The sequence below is a fragment of the Labeo rohita genome, chromosome 16 (genome assembly GCF_022985175.1).
Source record: "Labeo rohita strain BAU-BD-2019 chromosome 16, IGBB_LRoh.1.0, whole genome shotgun sequence".
Taxonomy (NCBI): Eukaryota; Metazoa; Chordata; class Actinopteri; order Cypriniformes; family Cyprinidae; genus Labeo; species Labeo rohita.
The window spans coordinates 15,671,436-15,689,542 of record NC_066884.1 but is presented as its reverse complement, the minus strand read 5'-3'; the positions used below and the strand labels follow the sequence as shown (position 1 = coordinate 15,689,542).

Sequence of the window (18,107 nt, the reverse complement as noted above, 5' to 3'; positions counted from 1 at the left end):
AAAAACTATTTCTTTATGACTGAAAAAAGAAAGACATGAACATTTTAGATGACAGAAGGGTGAGTAAATTATCTGTAAATTTTTGTTCTGGAAGTGAACAGCTTCTTTAATAAAGGCCTCCTTATGAATATTTTTTTGTACACAAATGCCTTGATTTGCTTATTTAAAATGTTATATGACATAATTTCTAGCTTCTGCTAAGTGTCATACGCACATTCATGAGTGGCATTCCACCGATTGACGTAGGCGAAGTGTAAGCTCCAATGAGAAGTGATGAAGTGACGGAAACACACAGGAGAGAGCAAAACAAAACACTTGTCATTGATTAGAAGTACAAAACGAGAATTGTAAAGGAAAATGATGGAGGATTTCAGTATAAGACAAGAGGGGACTGGTTTACCTTTTGCTGTAAGCAAAACTTTTCTTACAAAAACGCATCGCACTTTATTAGACTTTAAAATCTCAACACCCATTCACTACCATTATAAATCTTGGAAGAGCCAGGACATTTTTTAATATAACTCCGAATGTATTCATCTGAAAGCAGAAAGTCATATACACCTAGGATTGCTTAAGGGTAAATCATGGGGTAATTTTCAGTTTTAGGTGAACTATGGCTTTAAATACAACATAAGTGCCTTTTTAAATGATAGTCTATGGGATTTTTTTGGTCTGTTTTATTGTTTGCCTTACAGAAATCTAATTCCAGATTGCTTTGAAAAGTAATATCACACCTTTCCTCAACAAGATGCATGAGTTATAGATTATGTCTGTCGCACAAACGCTTACCAGACACCACTAATGACAGAGTGAGCTCACTGTCTATCAATGCATCTCATTCTGTTCATTACATCATTACATTCATCAGATGCAAAGTTCACTTTTACATGTCGTTTGAACATTGTGTGTTGACAGTGTATGTACAGATCTACTCTATAATGATGAAAATCCATGCAGTGGTTTTTAATTAATCTGAAAAAATAATATCCCCTTTTTCAAATCAAGCCATTCCCGGATGCCTGTCAGTGTGGAATCACACCCACAGAGGCCGCTCCCACAATAGTTGATTGACATGAGCGTCTTACCTCAGATCAGCTGTAACAGACCTCCATTGTTTCGATGCTGGAGCAGGGATGTAAGTTAGACAAGAATATCTCTAATTGAGTGATTAAGGTGTTGTGTTGCTGGATGTAATAATGAACATAGTGGTGGTCATTTACTCCCGACATCTGAGCCACTGAAGATGCAGTGGATTACGTTTGTTTATGAAGGGAATGCACCTCCCAATCTACATAAATGCATCTATGTTCACGCAGCATAGCTTTACCTACAGCAGAAGTGAGTATAAGGGTTTTTTTTATGGTATCTCTGCAATCACCTTTCCTAATAACGTTCTAGTTAGCAAGTATCGCGGCTAAATGCGCTAAATGCGGCTAAAGTAAACAGGCTCGTCACTCTACAGAGAGAAGAAAGGGGCGGGGCAAGCAGAGCTCATTTGCATTTAAAGGAACAATCCCTCAGAATGGGTTAATTTTTGCAGAGCTCATTTTGACAAGGTAAAAAGGGTGTTGTTTGACACTACCATTGAGAATTTTTAACCAAAGTATATTATAGACTTTTCATTAAGACCCTAAAGAATCATATCAACTTGTGGAAAATAGGCCTCCGATGACCCCTTTAATACTAAACTTAAAAGATTATAACAAAGCAAAGTGTTCAACATCACAAATCCTACTGTGTTTATTGGAATCGAGTGTTGCCTAACTGTCATGTAAGCCTTGTTGGTGTCCTGATGTCTCCTTATGAGATCAGAGCTGATCTCTCGTTCTCTCTCTCTGGATCTCGCTCTAATTGGAATGGTTTCATGCTGCGCTTGGTTAAAGAGAGAAAGAGACTGAGTGTCGGGCGGCTTTCGACAGCCTACGCTGCATTTCTTTGATAAAGACTCTTCCAGTTCCTCCTCCCAAAATCTTCACTTACCCCTGCACACTACCACCCACTCCATACACTCCTCTGGGAGAGCTCCTGGGAGTGTGCGTGTGCGTGCGTGATGACTTTAGCAGTCGGTCCCTGGGCTGTGGGTTTTTTTTTTTTTTTTTTTTTTGGTGAAGAAGCAGAATTGATCATAAAAATAGACCTGCACATAAGAAAAGTTTGAGGGAAAAACATGTTTTGCTCTCTCCTCCTCCTCCACCAGCACATACACTTCACCCTCCAATTATAATACCCGCCGGGGGACGGCGGCTCCAATTTCTGTCAATACAGACAGGTAATGCCTCTAAATAACAAGCTTAAATATTAATGAGAGAGGGTGGAGAGGAGAGGGATCAAGAAAAGAGCGTATTTTACATTCATAACTTTAAAAGTCAAAGAAGAAAGTGAGACAATTTGAAGGTACGACTGCATAATTTCGGGCTTTTTGTTTGAAGAGGTTGCCGTCAGGTCATCCTCGGGAAAGAAACACCGAATTGATTTTCCTCTGTCTAAATGACTGATTTGCAAAATTAACGTGTGCCGCAGCGAGTCCAAAGGCTGATGAAAGCGGGGGACGGATCGGTGCCGCTCCGCTGATGCCGCTGCCGTCTGCCTGGCTCGGCGACAGCGAAGGAGAGTCTCGGCAGTTCTCGTATCGATCCGCCTGGCCGCTGTCTGCCGGCTGGCACGGATCCCTCTCTGATGTCTGGTCGACTTCTGGCATGGGATATCTTTTCGAGAGAAACGTCAGTTCGCCTGCAAGTTTGTTTGATGCTTATCAGGATGTAGCCACAACACGTACGTTGGAGAGTAATCGGCGCGATGAGTGTCATATGCATCGCTGAGCGGTACATGGCAAGATGTGACACGTCACGTGCCAACTTTCATGCTAATCGGGATACACATTGACATTCACTGACAGCCAGTCCTCTTGGAATTTCAGCGGGGAATGGGATGAGCAGGAATTGTCATCGGTGCGTGAATGAAGACTGATGGTGCTCCTTTTCTTCACCATTCCCAGCAGAGGCAGCAGCAGAGCCTGCCGCGGCCCGCCAGCGTTGTTTCTCCCATGAACTGACCTTGTCAGGAAGGCAGAGCCCTTGTGGCCGGAGCGGATTCCTTTCTTCCTTGGGGATTGGCTGACTGGCGTTGATAGTGAGAAGGTCATGATCTCTTGCTGACAGACCAGACGCCCACGTGACACTAGATGCCTCTGATTCTTTTAACAGTTATTTACGCCACCGTTCCAGTGGTCAATAGATGACGGTTTTATTTTTTAGTGTTCCATTTCAGTGTAGTTTTAGTTAGTTTTGATTTTTGGCTTTGTATGTTAACACGAAATTATTAATATACAAATTCTTTGGACTTTTATACTTTATTTATCCATCCATTTTTTTTCCCAGATATACAACATACAGACATTTATTTATTTATTTATTTATTTATTTATTTATTTATTTATTTATTTAGTATAGTTTTACTTTACTCATATGCATATCACAAATACTTTAATAAAACTGATATTTAAATTTTATTATATATCAAGTTCTCAACAACACAGCATATTGCAGTACTTGCAGTCAATGAAATGAGCTATAAAGTGTGCTATTACTGCCACTTCTAGCATCTGGCATCTCTAGGACATTTATGAATCAGCAGTATGTACTAGATTCACTCAGATCTTGTGTCAGATGGCCCGAATCACAGAACAACTAGTACAAATTTCATAGCAAAATACATCCGAAATATGTTAAAAAGTATTAGTTGTTGTTGTTGGTGTTTTTTTTTTTTTTTTTTTTTTTTTTTTTTTTTTTTTGATCACCGTTTTGATCAATTATTTTTATTTTATTTTATTTTATTTTATTTTATTTTATTTTATTTTATTTTATTTTATTTATTTATTTATTTATTTTACATGCAAATACTCAATCTTAAAAGTCAAAATAAATCAGTCATTTTCTCTATTTTTTATTGCTGTTCAGTTTTTGTTTATATTTTGTTGATTTAGTAATAAAATTTTAAATAAATCTGCAATGAATTTCAGATTAGCATTCTTGTTTGCAAACTTTTTTTATTTGTATTGTTTTTTTATTTAAAAACAGTCATTTTCTTTCTTTTTATTGCTGTTCAGTTTTTGTTTTGATTGTGTTGCAGATTTAGTAAATAAATAATAAATCTGAAATAAATTTCAGATTAGCATTCTTGTTTGCAAACTCTTTTAATTATTTCATTTTTTTTAACTGATTTAATAGCAAAAGACTTTCAAAATATGTTCAAAAAGTAAGACTTTTTTCTTTTTTGGATCTCTATTTTGTTGAGCTACACAGTTTTGTTTTATTATTATTTTGTATTTTTACATTTTAACATATTTAAATATCAGTCTTCATTTTCTTCCTTTTTTAATTGTTGTTCAGATTTTTGTTCAGTTTATATTTTGTTGCAAATTTAGTAATAAAATCTGGAAAAAAAGAATACATCTGAAATCAATTTCAGATTAGCGTTCTTGTTTGCAAAATATTTTTACATTTTTAATTTTTTTAACTGACTTCATAGCAAACGACATTCAAAAAAATGTAACTAGACAATTTTATTTATTTATTTTTTTTTTTTTTTTTTTTACACACAAATAGTCAGACGTCAGTCTTAGGATATTAATTAGATCAAAATAAATTTTCTCTCTTTGTCAGATGGCCCGAACCAGAGAACAACTAGGTTAAAGTTCATAGCAAAAGACATCCAAAATATGTTTAAAAGTATTAGGTTTTGTTTTTTTGTTTTTTTTTTTTTTATTGACTATTTTGATCACCTTTTTATTTGATTTTATTTGATTTGATTTGATTTGATTTGATTTGATTATTTTTACATGCAGATAGCCAGACGTCAATCTTAGGATATTAATTAGATCAAAAAATATGTTCAAAAGTATTAATTTTTGATGTTTATATTTTGTTGCAAAATGTAAAATCTCAAAAATAACTTTCAGATTAGCGTTCTCGTTCAAAGACTTTTTTTTATTATTTTTATTAACTTTTTAAACTGATTTTTTTTTTTTTTTATCTTTTGTCTCTGTAGTAGTTTCACTTGACTACAGTAACCTTGGCAGGCACAGCGAGAGAGAGAAACGACCATTGAGGATACTTCCATTCCATTTTTCATCTAATCCCAATTGAGGGTCAAAGTGTTTCCTGTCTGTCAGCTGTTTGTCATTCTCTCTATCTCTCAGTGCTCTTGAGAAGACTTTGCCGGCTGCCACGCTGGTATTGTCTGCATATTAATATCTTTCTGGGTTAGTGCGGTTACCAAAGTTCCCGCTCTTATCCCATCATACACTGATATTGTTCCGAGTAGATTAAAACTTAAATATGTGGCTTGGGATGAGGGCGAGTGTGTCTATTTTATGAGGCGTGATAATAACCCCTTAACTCTGTGCTGTCAGATGTGGCTTTTCCTCTCTCTCTTTTTTTCTCTCCTTCTCTCTCCGTCATCTGTTCTGCAGGGGCAGACCCTCAATAATTGCCCGACACTCCTTAAGTCCAATTCTAATTTAGCCCAGCAACAGCAGGGTGGTCACTCACTGGAAATCTAATTAGGGGCTCCTGTGTGTGCGTCTGCATATGTGTGTGCGTCTCCTGTGAGATGGTGAGTGAAATGACTGATAGCGCAGAGGAAGCCATTTGGATCAGTGTTTAAAACACAGGCAGAATGTGTGCCAGGAATATCTGGCTTTTTAAAGCCTGCTTGAGCTATTCCTACCTGAATACTGACCTAATTGATTTCGATTCAAAAACAAAACTGGGTAGGGCTTTGTAATCTGTTTATGCGCACGTCTGCCTGCTAGGTGACCCCTGGATCATGTGACGATATCATGGGACAGGTCTGTGATAATGATTGGTTGTTTTGGCATAAACAGGCCAACGGCTGCGGTCTCAAACCAACAATGTCGTCTTTGTGGTCGAGAGTCACGCACACACACGCCGTGATACGGTTTTCTGCTTGTTTTTCCCTGCTCGGAGAGCCCATAAGCCATTTTGTTAATTTATTTGTTTTTGTTTTTCTCGAGAGCTGTTGATCAGTTCCTGACACGCTTATTTGTCAGTCTAAAGATGAGCCAGAGTACAGGTTTGTCTTTTTATATGCGATTCAGCCTTTTTTTAGCTCACCAGCTCATAAAAAATGCTTTTTATTCTTGTAACTCAGATAGTAGCGCAGGGCCAAGGTCACTGGTGTGTTTCTCAAGGAATATGTGAGACGATTACACCTAGAGTACTACGCAAGTTGGATAAATGTGTCAGCTAAATGTAAATGCCAGTATTTTTGTTCTAGTTCGTGTGGGGAACATTAGGATGGACTTGCAGATTTCAATCAGCCGTAAAGTCAGCTCCTGTTCTCCGGCCCAGAGGCCTGGATGCTCTATGTGTGATTCAGCAGCAATTAGCCTCAATCTATGTGTGACAAACAGGCATTCGCTGAAGGTTTCTCATCATTGCGGGGTTGAAGCGTATAATTTAAAGTGCTAGTGCAATAATGTAGACTAATCAGCTGTGTTTATCTGCCGGCAGGACCTTCAAGAGCAAATCCACACCCCTTTTCTATTGAAATAGGGCTGGTAACAGGTGCCTGAATGCCACATTTTCGTTGACTTGAGAGCCAAAGAACGACAGAACAGACTGTTACTACGTAACACAGCCTATCGTACTATTTTTCATTATTTTGAGACTATTTTAAGACTGTTATAACATGCAAAGTAATTTAGCATTTAAGCATTTAAGTATTTGTTAAATATTTGTTAATTGTTAAAAATAGATATTATTTAATATAAATAAATACAGTAAAGAGTAAATATTCATTATTAAATAAATGGTTAATACGGAATTAGTAGCAGATATTAAAATTCTATACTGTTTTGTCTAAAAAATAAAATGCTAAAATGTAAAATAAATCAAATTAAATGCCAAACTGAATTTAAGAAGCACAACATAAATTGATATAATGTAACAGAAAAATGTACTGTATGCAAAAAATATTTTAAGATTTGCAAGCTGTTGCATTTAACTATAGAAGCCCATTTCCACTGTTTGTGACTTTTTATCTCACAATTTTGACCTAATTTTTAACCTTTTTTTTTTTTAAATTGAGAGTTTACATCTCGCAATCTTGACTTTTTTTCTCAGAATTTCATGATAAAGTCAGAACTGTGAGATATAAACTCGTAGTTCTGACTTTTTTCTCAGAATTGCATGATATAAACTTACAGTTATGAGTTATGAAGTCAGAATAGCGGGATATAAACTTGCAATTGTGAATTATAAAGTCAGAATTGTGAGAGAAAAACTTTGTATCTTGCAGTTCTGACTTTTTTCTCAGAATTGCGAGGAGAAGTCCAATTCTGAGAGGAAAAAAGCCAATAAAAAAATAGTGAATTTATATCTAACAATTCTGACTTAGCTCGAAATTCTGAGGAAAAAAAGTCAGAATTGTATCACACAATTATGTGAAAAAGCTAGCAATTGCAAGTTTGTCATACAATTGCAAGAAATGCACGATAAAGTGTCACAGTTACCTTTTTATTTTTTATTTCGTAGCAGAAAAAAGCTTTCATATTTAACTGTTATTATATCATAGTGTTTTTAAAGATAACCTTTAAGTGAGCGTTACATGACAGTAAAGCTATGCTAAATGTAAAAATAAGGAATTGTATGAATAAACATCCAATTTTTGCAAATATCGATAACTTAAAAAGTCACAATTGGACATTTACAAATATGATACATATATAGAGTAAGGATTAGGGATGTACCGATATCAAACTCTCACGATACGATAATATTGCGATACGAAGTCCACGATACAACATTTATTGCGATATTTTAAAAAGACAAATTAAGAATTGGGAAAAAAATATATATTTTAAAGTTAAATTATTCTATCTAATGCACTTTGAGAGTTCAAAATAAGAGCTCCAACCCTTGTTCTTAACTAAGAAAACTTAAGTCAGAAAAAACATCAGTGAATTGACTTGTACCTGAACTTTAAAAGGGACTCAACCCTCTTTTTATTTGTGATGTCTCAGTCTAAATTACATTCACACTGGTGTTTTAGGAAGCCAAGCAAATTAGAACATAATAATAATAACAATAACAGTAATAGCCGTAAACTTTAAAACAATTGTAAAACAATGCAAAATAAATAAATATATAAATAAAAATGAATATTTCATAAGTATATCATTTTTGCTTTAGACTACAGAAGGGAAATTACAATACCACTTTCCTAATTCCTACACTTAAAATAGATTTTTTTTTTTTTTTTGGACTGCAGTAACGTTACCCATTTAAACCGCTAGCTGTCAGCAATTCATACTGCACTTTTAAGCTTTTTTTTTTTTTTTTTGACGGTAACGGCAGTAGAGCTTTTATTTTGATGATAAACTCCAGCTTCAGTGAAAACAGGCTTACAAAAACACATCTCACAAATCTAGTGAAATGCTGTAATCATCTGCCCAGAAAATAGAGCATAACTTACTGCTGCGTTCCCAAACGCACTAAACTCACAGCACATGCAATAAACGAGTTCACTGCATTCATTCACTGTGAACTGAGATGTTTTGAGGCACTTAAAAACACTGGATCAAGAGCTGATTGCCTGAACGAAGTGTGAGCTTCACTTTGAAACGCGCAGTGAAAACAGACTTGATGAAGGGAATAAGTCACATTGCGCTTTTGGTTTTAGTTTGACTCTGCGCTGTCAAAGCATGATGCCCCAAAAAACAAGTTTAAAGACATTTTATGTTAGAATAAGAAGTTTAAATGTATTGCCCGAAAGACCTATCGTTTCATATCGTCATGTGACCACGATAATATCGAGACTGTTTTGCTATCGCAATATCACGATTCCTATTAAGGATATACATCCTTACCAAATTAATCTCAAATTCAGTTTTCCAGTCCATGTTTTTTTTGGGGGGGGGAAATGTTCTAAACGGGTTCATCATCGGACGCCTATCGCTAGAAAAGGTTTCCGAGGGGTTCCAGACACCTCATTGAACTCACGCAGGGTTTTTGAATCTTATCAACTCAGAATGAAGTTGTAGAATCTGCAACTCAGTTGGATTCTAGGATCTCTCTAAGTATTGTGAGGGAGAGTCTGGCCTCTGCCCCTGTTCACAGCTACTTGTGGGTCCCTGACAGCGGGGTTGCTGGGTAATGGGCCGTGGAGAGCCAGAGCACTAATGTGCTTAATCGTGTTTGAAATGACAGAGGAGCCCAGGGACACCAGACTTTATTATGTTGGACCATGTATACAGAGAGGAGACTCATTCAATTTCTGCTTCTGAGGGTGTGAAAGGGTCCCAGAGTGGAAGAGAGAGAGAGGGAGTGAGCGAAGTGTGTCCTTTTCATGTGACGCTTGGGACAAAAGGGGGTGAATCGCATTAAAGAACACCTAACTCGTATTTGAATTAAAAATCGTGTTTCTCGCTCCCTTCTTGGCTGACGTGATGTTTCCTTAAGCAGGTATTAAACCGCTGATGGAATTTAAATTCATCCGCGTGAGATTTTAATCGTAATTTTTATCGTGAGCCAGCAGTGATAAAAGCTGGGCTTGTTAAACAGAGTCAACCCGTAAATGAATATAGATCCTTTAAAAGTAATATGACCGCGTAGGTCGCGCGCCATAAAAAGCCGCCGTTCTCTTCCCATCAGGTTTGCTGTGTTGGCCCCTGCAAGTGTTTTTTAAGTGCTGCAAGAGAGAGAGGGATGTGCGGAGCCCACAGCGAGCCAAGGAGCTGCTGTTGGTAAATCCAAATGAATGTCGGATAATCAATCCCAAGCTCAAGAGATTTCTCCTCCTCAAACTTCAGCGCGGCCTCTTTCCTCAACTCTGCCTCATTTTCCGAAGACCCACAAAGGGGCCCGGCTCCCTGCCTACATTGAGCCGACTGAGAGCCAGCGCTGACCCCGTGGAGGAAGCGAGGGATAAGCAGGGGTTTAGTCACATATCGACAGCTGTCTGCTCATCAGTGCTTTGCGTTTCTTTAAACGCCACATGAATGCGCACTGATTAGAAGAGCGAGAGAGACGCGAACAGTTTGCAAACACACACACACATTTTGTGTGTGGCCACCTGCCTCGAAAAAGGGAGGTAAACTACTTGGTATACTCTGTAAGGGTATATATATATATAATTTTTATTTTTTTATTTTTTGGTGGGTGGTTTGTTTTGGAGAGCTGTGATTTTTTTTTTTATTTATTTATTTTTTTTTTTTTTTTTTTTTAAGGATGGTTCACCAAAAAAATGAAAATTCTGTCATAATGTATGAACCCTCTTGTCTTTTGACAATTGTTTGACTTTTGTTCATAGGGTCTTATTGGCAGGGCAGGATTTAAAAATAAAAAAATACACTACCAGTCAAAAGTTTTTGAACAGTAAGATTTTTCATGTTTTTTTTTTTTTTTAAGGAGTCTGCTTTGCTCACCAAGACTGCATTATTTTATCAAAATTATTAAGTACAGCAAAAACAGTAAATTTCTAACATATTTTAACAATTTTAAATAACTGTTTTCTATTTGAATATATTTTAAAAAAATATTTTAAAAGCTGATTTTTTTTAACATGGTTACTCCACTCACATGATCCTTCAGAAATCATTATTATTATTACTATTGTTATTATTATTATGTTGAAAACAGCTGAGCAGATTTTTTACAGGTTTCTTTGATGAATAGAAAGTTCAGAAGAACAGTATTTATCTGAAATAGGAATCTTTTGTAACATTATAAATGTCTTTATTTAAAGCATCCTTGCTAAATAAAAGTATTTAATTTTTTTTTCTACAAAAATACATTTTTAAAAATTATACTCACTCCAAGCTTTTAAATTGTATAGCGTATAATGTTAAAATAGCTTTTTATTTCAAATCTCTCTTTGGATCTTTCTGTTCATTAAAGAATCCTGAAAAAATGTACTCAGCTGTTTTAAATATTGATAATAATAATACAAATGTTTCTTGAACAGCAAATCGGCATATTAGAATGATTTCTGAAGGATCATGTGACACTGAAGACTGGAGTAATGATGCTGAAAATTTAGCTTTGATCACAGAAATAAATTACATTTGAAAATATATTCAAATAGAAAGTCATTATTTTAAATAGTAAATATATATGCTGTATTTCAAAAACTTCAAAACTATATGTTGTGTATATATTGGAAGAATATTATTGCATCTTAAAATAACTGTTTTTTATATATATATATATATATATATATATATATATATATATATATATATATATATATATATATATATATATATATATATTAGAATGTAAATGATTCCTGTGGTGGTAAGACTGAATTTTGGAACACTGGATTTTTTTTTTCAGGATTCTTTGATTAGACAGTTCAAAAGAACAGATTTCAAAAAGAAATCTTTTGTAACATTATAAATTGTTTTCAAAAAGAAAAAAGAAAAACCTTAATGACCTCACTGGTAGTGCACTGCTGCAGAATGTCCAAGCTGTTCTTTTCTATACTATAAAACTGAATGGTGATCACATTGTAAAATTAGTTGAAGAATTATTTCAGCCTTTTTCTTATGCAAATGTATCATATGACTATTTACTAAGTTGATGTTGCTGTTTATTTTTCCTCTTTTGTAGATGATCCCTATCCATTTTTATTGTATGGACAAGAGTCGCTGATGTTGGTGAATTTTCATTTTTTTGTTGAATCTATTTAATATAAATGGATGTGGTCTGATTTAGACAGAATTGGCTTCATGCCCAGCGGTGTGCTACATGGCAATCCTTGGAATTAATAGACTTCTGCAATTATACTGTACTAAAACATCCTGAGATCTAAATTAAGCTCGAAGAGGAACTCTGTGAGTGGTCAAGCACCCCATTGAGGAAGACTACTTTGTGTTGCAAACGAAACAATTATTGGCTAGCTGACATCTGTTCTATTATTAAATCTCTGGTATTGAATTATTGACCTTTCTTTTGGTTCCAAACTTCAAACTCATTTCTGATTTGAACTAATCTACAAAGCAGTTTCTTCAGTTGTTTGTGCATTATGTGTTTGCAAAGACATTCAATAGGGCTTTGAAAGATTATCTACCCAACAACCACTTTTTTGTGGTTGAAGTTCATTCTTGAGCTAATGTCAGATTGGCGTGCCGTAAATGTCTTGTCAATGTTATTGATTAGCATCTGGTATACGGTCAACCAAAATAGCAGTTTTACATAATGGGGGTGATTGTTTTCTTTTTGAACGATAAATGCTAGGCTGCCTTAAAACTTGGATGAAAACATCGGAACCGACTTTGCGAATCATTGTGCCAAGTCTTGTAAAGCGTTGTTGGAACCTGGATTTGTTTTAGGCCGGCTGTGATTTGCAGAGCTTTACAGAGACAGAGAGAGTGAGCTGAGGGGAAGTAATTAAGTCCAAATCCATTTAGGTCATTTAATTAATTGAGGGACACGTTCACTGGTTTCCCAGTCCTATCACTGTTCACATCAGCCTTGAGAGCTGATTGAGATGCCATTTGGAGCATGTATTAATGGCAGCAGAGAGAGCAGCTTGGAGGAATGGGCTGTCTGGTCTTATCTGCGCGACGTCGCTGAGGTCTCAAACTTTTGGGTCTCTAAAGAGTGCTTCGCCTTGAGCGAAAGGGACATCTTTATATTGAAAATTATTAGGACAGGAGTTTGTTAAGGATTAATTTGACCTAATTCCTTTGAGGCTTTTAAATATCTTTGAAGTTCTTCTTTTTCGCATTTGTTCTCAACTCTAACCTTAAAGTCGGCATGAAATGAAAATCCATTTTCTTAATTCACGTTATTGATCTTATTAACTATTCATCCATTGCGTCTTTTCTTTCTTTTTCTTTTTTTTCATCAAAATGTCAAGTCCTTGACGTATGCCAATCTATTTGTCTTCTTAAACCCTACTCTTTTCTTACAATCAATTATTGTGAAAATGTTATTCTTGGCTGTTTTTCTGCGCTGTATTCATCAGTTTTCACATGACCGTCAATTCCTTGAAAAGCCACACGGCTTTGGTTCTGGTTCTGCAGTCATAAGACATCCGGATGGTCTAATTTGTGCTTATCTGTCGTGATCCTTGTTTGTTTGTGTCCATATAAAAATGACCTCATGAGCCTTTCAGCTTCAGTCTGGGAAGATGATGTCGCACATTTTGTGCTGTATTAGTTCTAGAAGAGCGTGTGTTTTGCTAAGTGTGTGTGTATATGCTCCATTAGAAGAGCACCTCCCTGTCCCTGTACTCAGTTCTCTAAGTATAGCTAATCCATCAGACATAATGTCCCATTATATAGCCCTGACACAGGTATCTTTGTGAGGGCACTTGGGGTGATTAATACTAATCGGGCTTCAAGTGCTAAAGCACTGTTTTTTGAGTTGCTGATCCAAAATATAGGCTGGAAATTAAAATTTAAAGGACACAATGTCAACTGCAATACACAAACTCATATATTTGCTAAAGCAGCGTTTTTAAACTGATGGGTCACAACCTGAAATACGACCTATGACTATGTATTATGACTGTTATAATATGATTATGTAAATATTGATTTGGCAAAGATAAATGTGTTTTTGTGCTGTTTTGGGGGAAAAAAAGAAATCCATATTGTGAATTTTACTTTTTTAGACAGTGATGTTAATAGTTTTGCATGTTTTTAGACTAAATGGGGTTTGTGGTTATAATAATGCATTTCGTTATTCGTTTTTTAAGGGATAGTTCTGTTATTAATTACTCACCCTCATGTCATTCCAAGAGCTTTCTGACCCTGCATAGACGACAACACAACTACCACATTCAAAACCCAGAAAAGTAGTAAGGACATGTTAAAATAGTCCATGTGACATTGGTGGTTCAATCTTAATTTTATGAAGCTACAAGAATAATTTTTTGTGGGCAAAGAAAACAGAAATAATACACAGAAGACTGACACTAATGCCGAAGACTGACACAGAAGAAATGAAATTGTTGAACAAAGTTTTTATTTATGTTTTCTTTGTGCGCAAGAAGTATTCTTGTATCTTCATGAAATTAAGGTTGAACCAATGATGTCACATGGACTATTTTAACAATGTCATTAACTATCTTTCCGAGGTTTGAACATGGTAGTTGCGTTGCTGTCTATGCAGGGTCATTATAATATAGTTTATATTATAATGAAAATTCTGTCAGTAATTACTTACTGTCACGTCCTTCCAAACCTGTAAGACCTTCGTTCATCTTTGGAACACAAATTAAGATTTTTGATGGAATCTGAGAGCCTTTTGACACTCCATTGACAGCAATGTAACTGACACATTCAAGACCTAGAAAGGTAGTAAGGACATCTTTAAAATAGTCCATGTAAAATGGATTTGGAATAATATGAGGGTAAGTATGACAGAATTTTCATTTTTGTCTATGCAGGGTCAGAAAGCTCTCAGATTATAGAGAGAAAAATAGAAAAATATCCTAAAAATATCTTAAATTGTGATCCAAAGATGAAGAAAGATTTTATGGGTTTGGAACGACATTAGGGTGAGTAATTATTGACAGAAATTCCATTTTTGGGTGAACTATCTCTTTAAGTACATTTTTGTTTACATTGTTGATGAGTCGCCACTTGATTTCTGATGTAAGATCTGCATCCTAAAGCAAAGCTAGTTGAGAATCACTGTACTAGAGGACAGTCCATTCTTTTTTTGGCCATTGTGTCATCTAGAATAACCTGATGCCAAACTCATTAACATCAGTATCTCAGTCCATTATGAGTCTAATACAAACACTCAAAGCGGTCATTAATAATTCAGCCTATTTCAGTAGGACTCTTTGGCAGGAGACTTTCATTTTTTCCATTGCCCTGAAAATAAGTTTTTGATCTATCCCTATTGGCCTCGTGTAAAAGCTGACAGACTGAGACGGCATCCCAGCAGCCTTTGCGGTTAATTGAGTTAAGTCACCTGTGAAAGACTGTACAGTTTGAGTCAATGAGCCAGGTGTCCCCCAGGCTGGGGCCCTTATAATATAACCTATTGTGTTCTCGCTCACTCAGTCCATCTTTTTTTCTTTCCAGATCTTGGTTTCTTCATTATTATGTTAAGCGTGTTAATAAGAGCAACGCCGCCACTGTCTGACTGTCTGACATGCTTGAAAAATAAAGGGATAGTTCATCCAAAAATAAAAATTTTGTCATTAGTTACTCACCCACATGTCGTTCCAAACCCGTAAGACCTTTGCTTATCTTCAGAACTTAAATTAAGATATTTTTGATGAAATCCGAGAGCTGACACATTCAGGGCCTAGAAAGGTAGTAAAATAGTCGATGAAATATTCCGTGTGACATCAGTGGTTCAACCATTGCTGTCTATGCAGGGTCAAAAGGCTCATCAGATTTCATCAAAAATATCTTAATTTGTGTTCCGAGGATGAACGAATGTCTTACAGGTTTGAAAGGATGTGACGATAAGTAATTACTGACAGACTGGGGCCTGTCAGTAATTACTGACAGAATTTTCATTTTTGGATGAACTATCCCTTTAAATTGCATTAAAGGGATAGTTAAAAGTGAAAATTCTTTTATTATTTGGTCACTTTGTTGACAACCCATATGATGTATTTTCTTCCAGAAAGAACAATTGCACTATTTTCTGTTTTCCAGTGCAGTTAGTCCACATTGCTTTCAAGCTTTAAAAATGACACAAAATAACCATAACAGTATCCAAAAAGTGGTACAGTATATGACTCTTGTGCTGCAATTACAAGTCTTCTGAGGTTTTATAAACCATTTTAAGCTTAAAAGCCTTGGCTCCAGTCACTGTAATTGGATGTAAAAGAGCGGCTAGCGCAATTTCTAAAATTTCTCCTTTTGCCTTTCACAGTCATACAGATTTGGAACAACATGGCAGTGAATTTAACAATCATTCAGTCACACGTAAAAGTTGTTGAGTCAGGCAGAAGCACAAAAATCTTTTTGGTGAGGTTCACAGTGACCATTTCTAAAACACCCATTGTCATCATCTCTCTTTCTTTTGTCTTTTCAGGTGGTGTTCAGTCTACTCTGGGTCATGCTGTGTGGCTGACTTCTATGCTCTAGCTGAAATGAGGTTGGTGATTTTGGGGTCGCGGCCCCTCTTGGCCTTGACCCTCGCGCTCACCCTCACCTGCCTAAAACACCTGTGCCATGGTGCGGCGCCCTTTCCTCAGGACCTGGAACCTATCAGCACCGTCGGTAGTGAACGTAAGTGTAAAACTACAAAACACCACCAGCTCCTGGGATGAAAGTGACCCTATTTCACCAATTTCTTTTTAACTTCAAGCATACAAAGAGTGTGGAAACCTCAGTTTGTTTTCACATCTTTATAATTCAATCATGGCAGTTGAAATTATGAATGCTTTATCTCACAAGATATATTGCAATAGGCGCATTAAACCGTACCCAGAGTTTAAAAGTAAACCGCCTGCCAAGCAATCAGGTCTTGGCAGGCGTAAAGCGGTTCACACGCCAAATACGTATATCAGCAGCCATGGCTGCCAAGTCCATCCTCACTCCACCTTCCCATTCCCAGTCCTAATCTACCCCATCCCAGTTTTCCACCCCACGCTACTCCCCAGCTTCCAAACCCACAGGGTCTGATAGAGCAGCTTCACTCAGAGCTGCTGTGAAGTTGTTACTAATTGGCAAATAAAAACTCCTCAGTCTTGGCTGTGTAGAAAACAGCATGGTGTAGAGAGGCCGACTCAATTACAAATGAAGTGTGATGGAAGTGTTTACTGTTTTATGCTGATATTTTGTGGACAGCTCGTTTTTATACAATCCATACAACCCAGCACTATGTTGTTCAGAATCTTTTAGAAAAGCCAAAAATCATTATTTCACATTGAATTAGTGGTAACACTTTAGTATAGGGACCAATTCTCACTATTAACTAGTTGCTTATTATTATGCCTATTATAGGGGGTATGCACGTGATGTCACCGTCAGCTGGAGTGGCTGCGGCTCCGCCCACTGAGTGGCAGAAAGACTGAATGGCAGCATTGCTTATTAATGTAAATGCTGCGACAGAATGCACATCTAAAATGAGAAATAGCTTTTTGTTTGACTGTACAAAGAGATTTAACAAGAACTCATAAATTAAATATTTACCATCTTTAATTCCGCATAACTGGATGTTTTTAAATAACAATAATAATTCCTTACATTTATATAGCGCTTTTCTGGGCGCTCAAAGCGCTTTACATAGAAGGGGGAATCTCCTCAACCACCACCAGTGCGCAGCATCCACTTGGCTGATGCGAAGGCAGCCATATTGCCAGAACGCCCACCACACACCAGCTTATTGGTGGAGAGAAAACCGATGATGAAGCCAATCAGAATCAGAATATGGGGATGATTTAGGAGGCACTGATGTTCAGAGGCCAATGGGCAAATTTGTGTTTTAAATAAACACTGACAAAGTGTTTGGGCTGAATGATAGACTATATAAATAACATTGATATGAGTGATCATGCAGATTTAGACCAGCCTATTTTGTATTTCCCCAGCGTCAAAATCAGACACACATAAATGTTAGAAAACACGATTGCTGGCTGCATATCAATATCCATGGACCACTGAATATTTGGCAGGTTGTTAGGAACATTATATTGAGTCCAGCAACCTTTAGTTTAAACTGATTATCGTTTGTTCTACTCGCATTTTTGCAGCTTCCCTATTAAATCCATTCACCCAGCAGACTCTTTTGCCACTCAGTCCGGCTGAGGGTGTGCGTTCCAGTGGGAAAGTGACATCAATGCATACCCTCTATTAACATATTCACTGGTTATTAGTACTTATAAAGCACACATTCTGCATCACCACTACAATTCTACCAAATACCTAAACTTAACAACTACCTTACTAACTATTCATAAGCAGCTAATTAGGAGTTCATTAAGTCATAGTTAATGGTTTATTAATAGCAAAAATAAAGTGTGACCAAATTAGTTAGAAAACCAATGTCAATACAAACTTTGAATGCTGGATTGAAAAAACCTTGATTGAAAGTTTTGAAAATGGATGGATGGACAGATGGATAGAAAGATAGATGGATATAAAGACCTGCATGACTTTGTTT

At 36.3% G+C, this 18,107-nt stretch overlaps 1 protein-coding gene across 4 annotated transcripts in view; it reads left to right on the top strand.

Annotated features, from left to right (window-relative positions):
* Window positions 1-18,107, top strand: part of sema6e (sema domain, transmembrane domain (TM), and cytoplasmic domain, (semaphorin) 6E) — a 176,841-nt gene that overhangs the window by 99,717 nt on the left and 59,017 nt on the right. For all 4 annotated transcript variants that reach the window (XM_051131416.1, XM_051131415.1, XM_051131413.1 and 1 more), the window contains one exon: window positions 16,035-16,231. In XM_051131416.1, coding sequence (XP_050987373.1) covers window positions 16,093-16,231 — 139 coding nt within the window. In that variant the 5' untranslated portion in view covers window positions 16,035-16,092. The remainder of the gene's footprint in view (window positions 1-16,034; window positions 16,232-18,107) is intronic.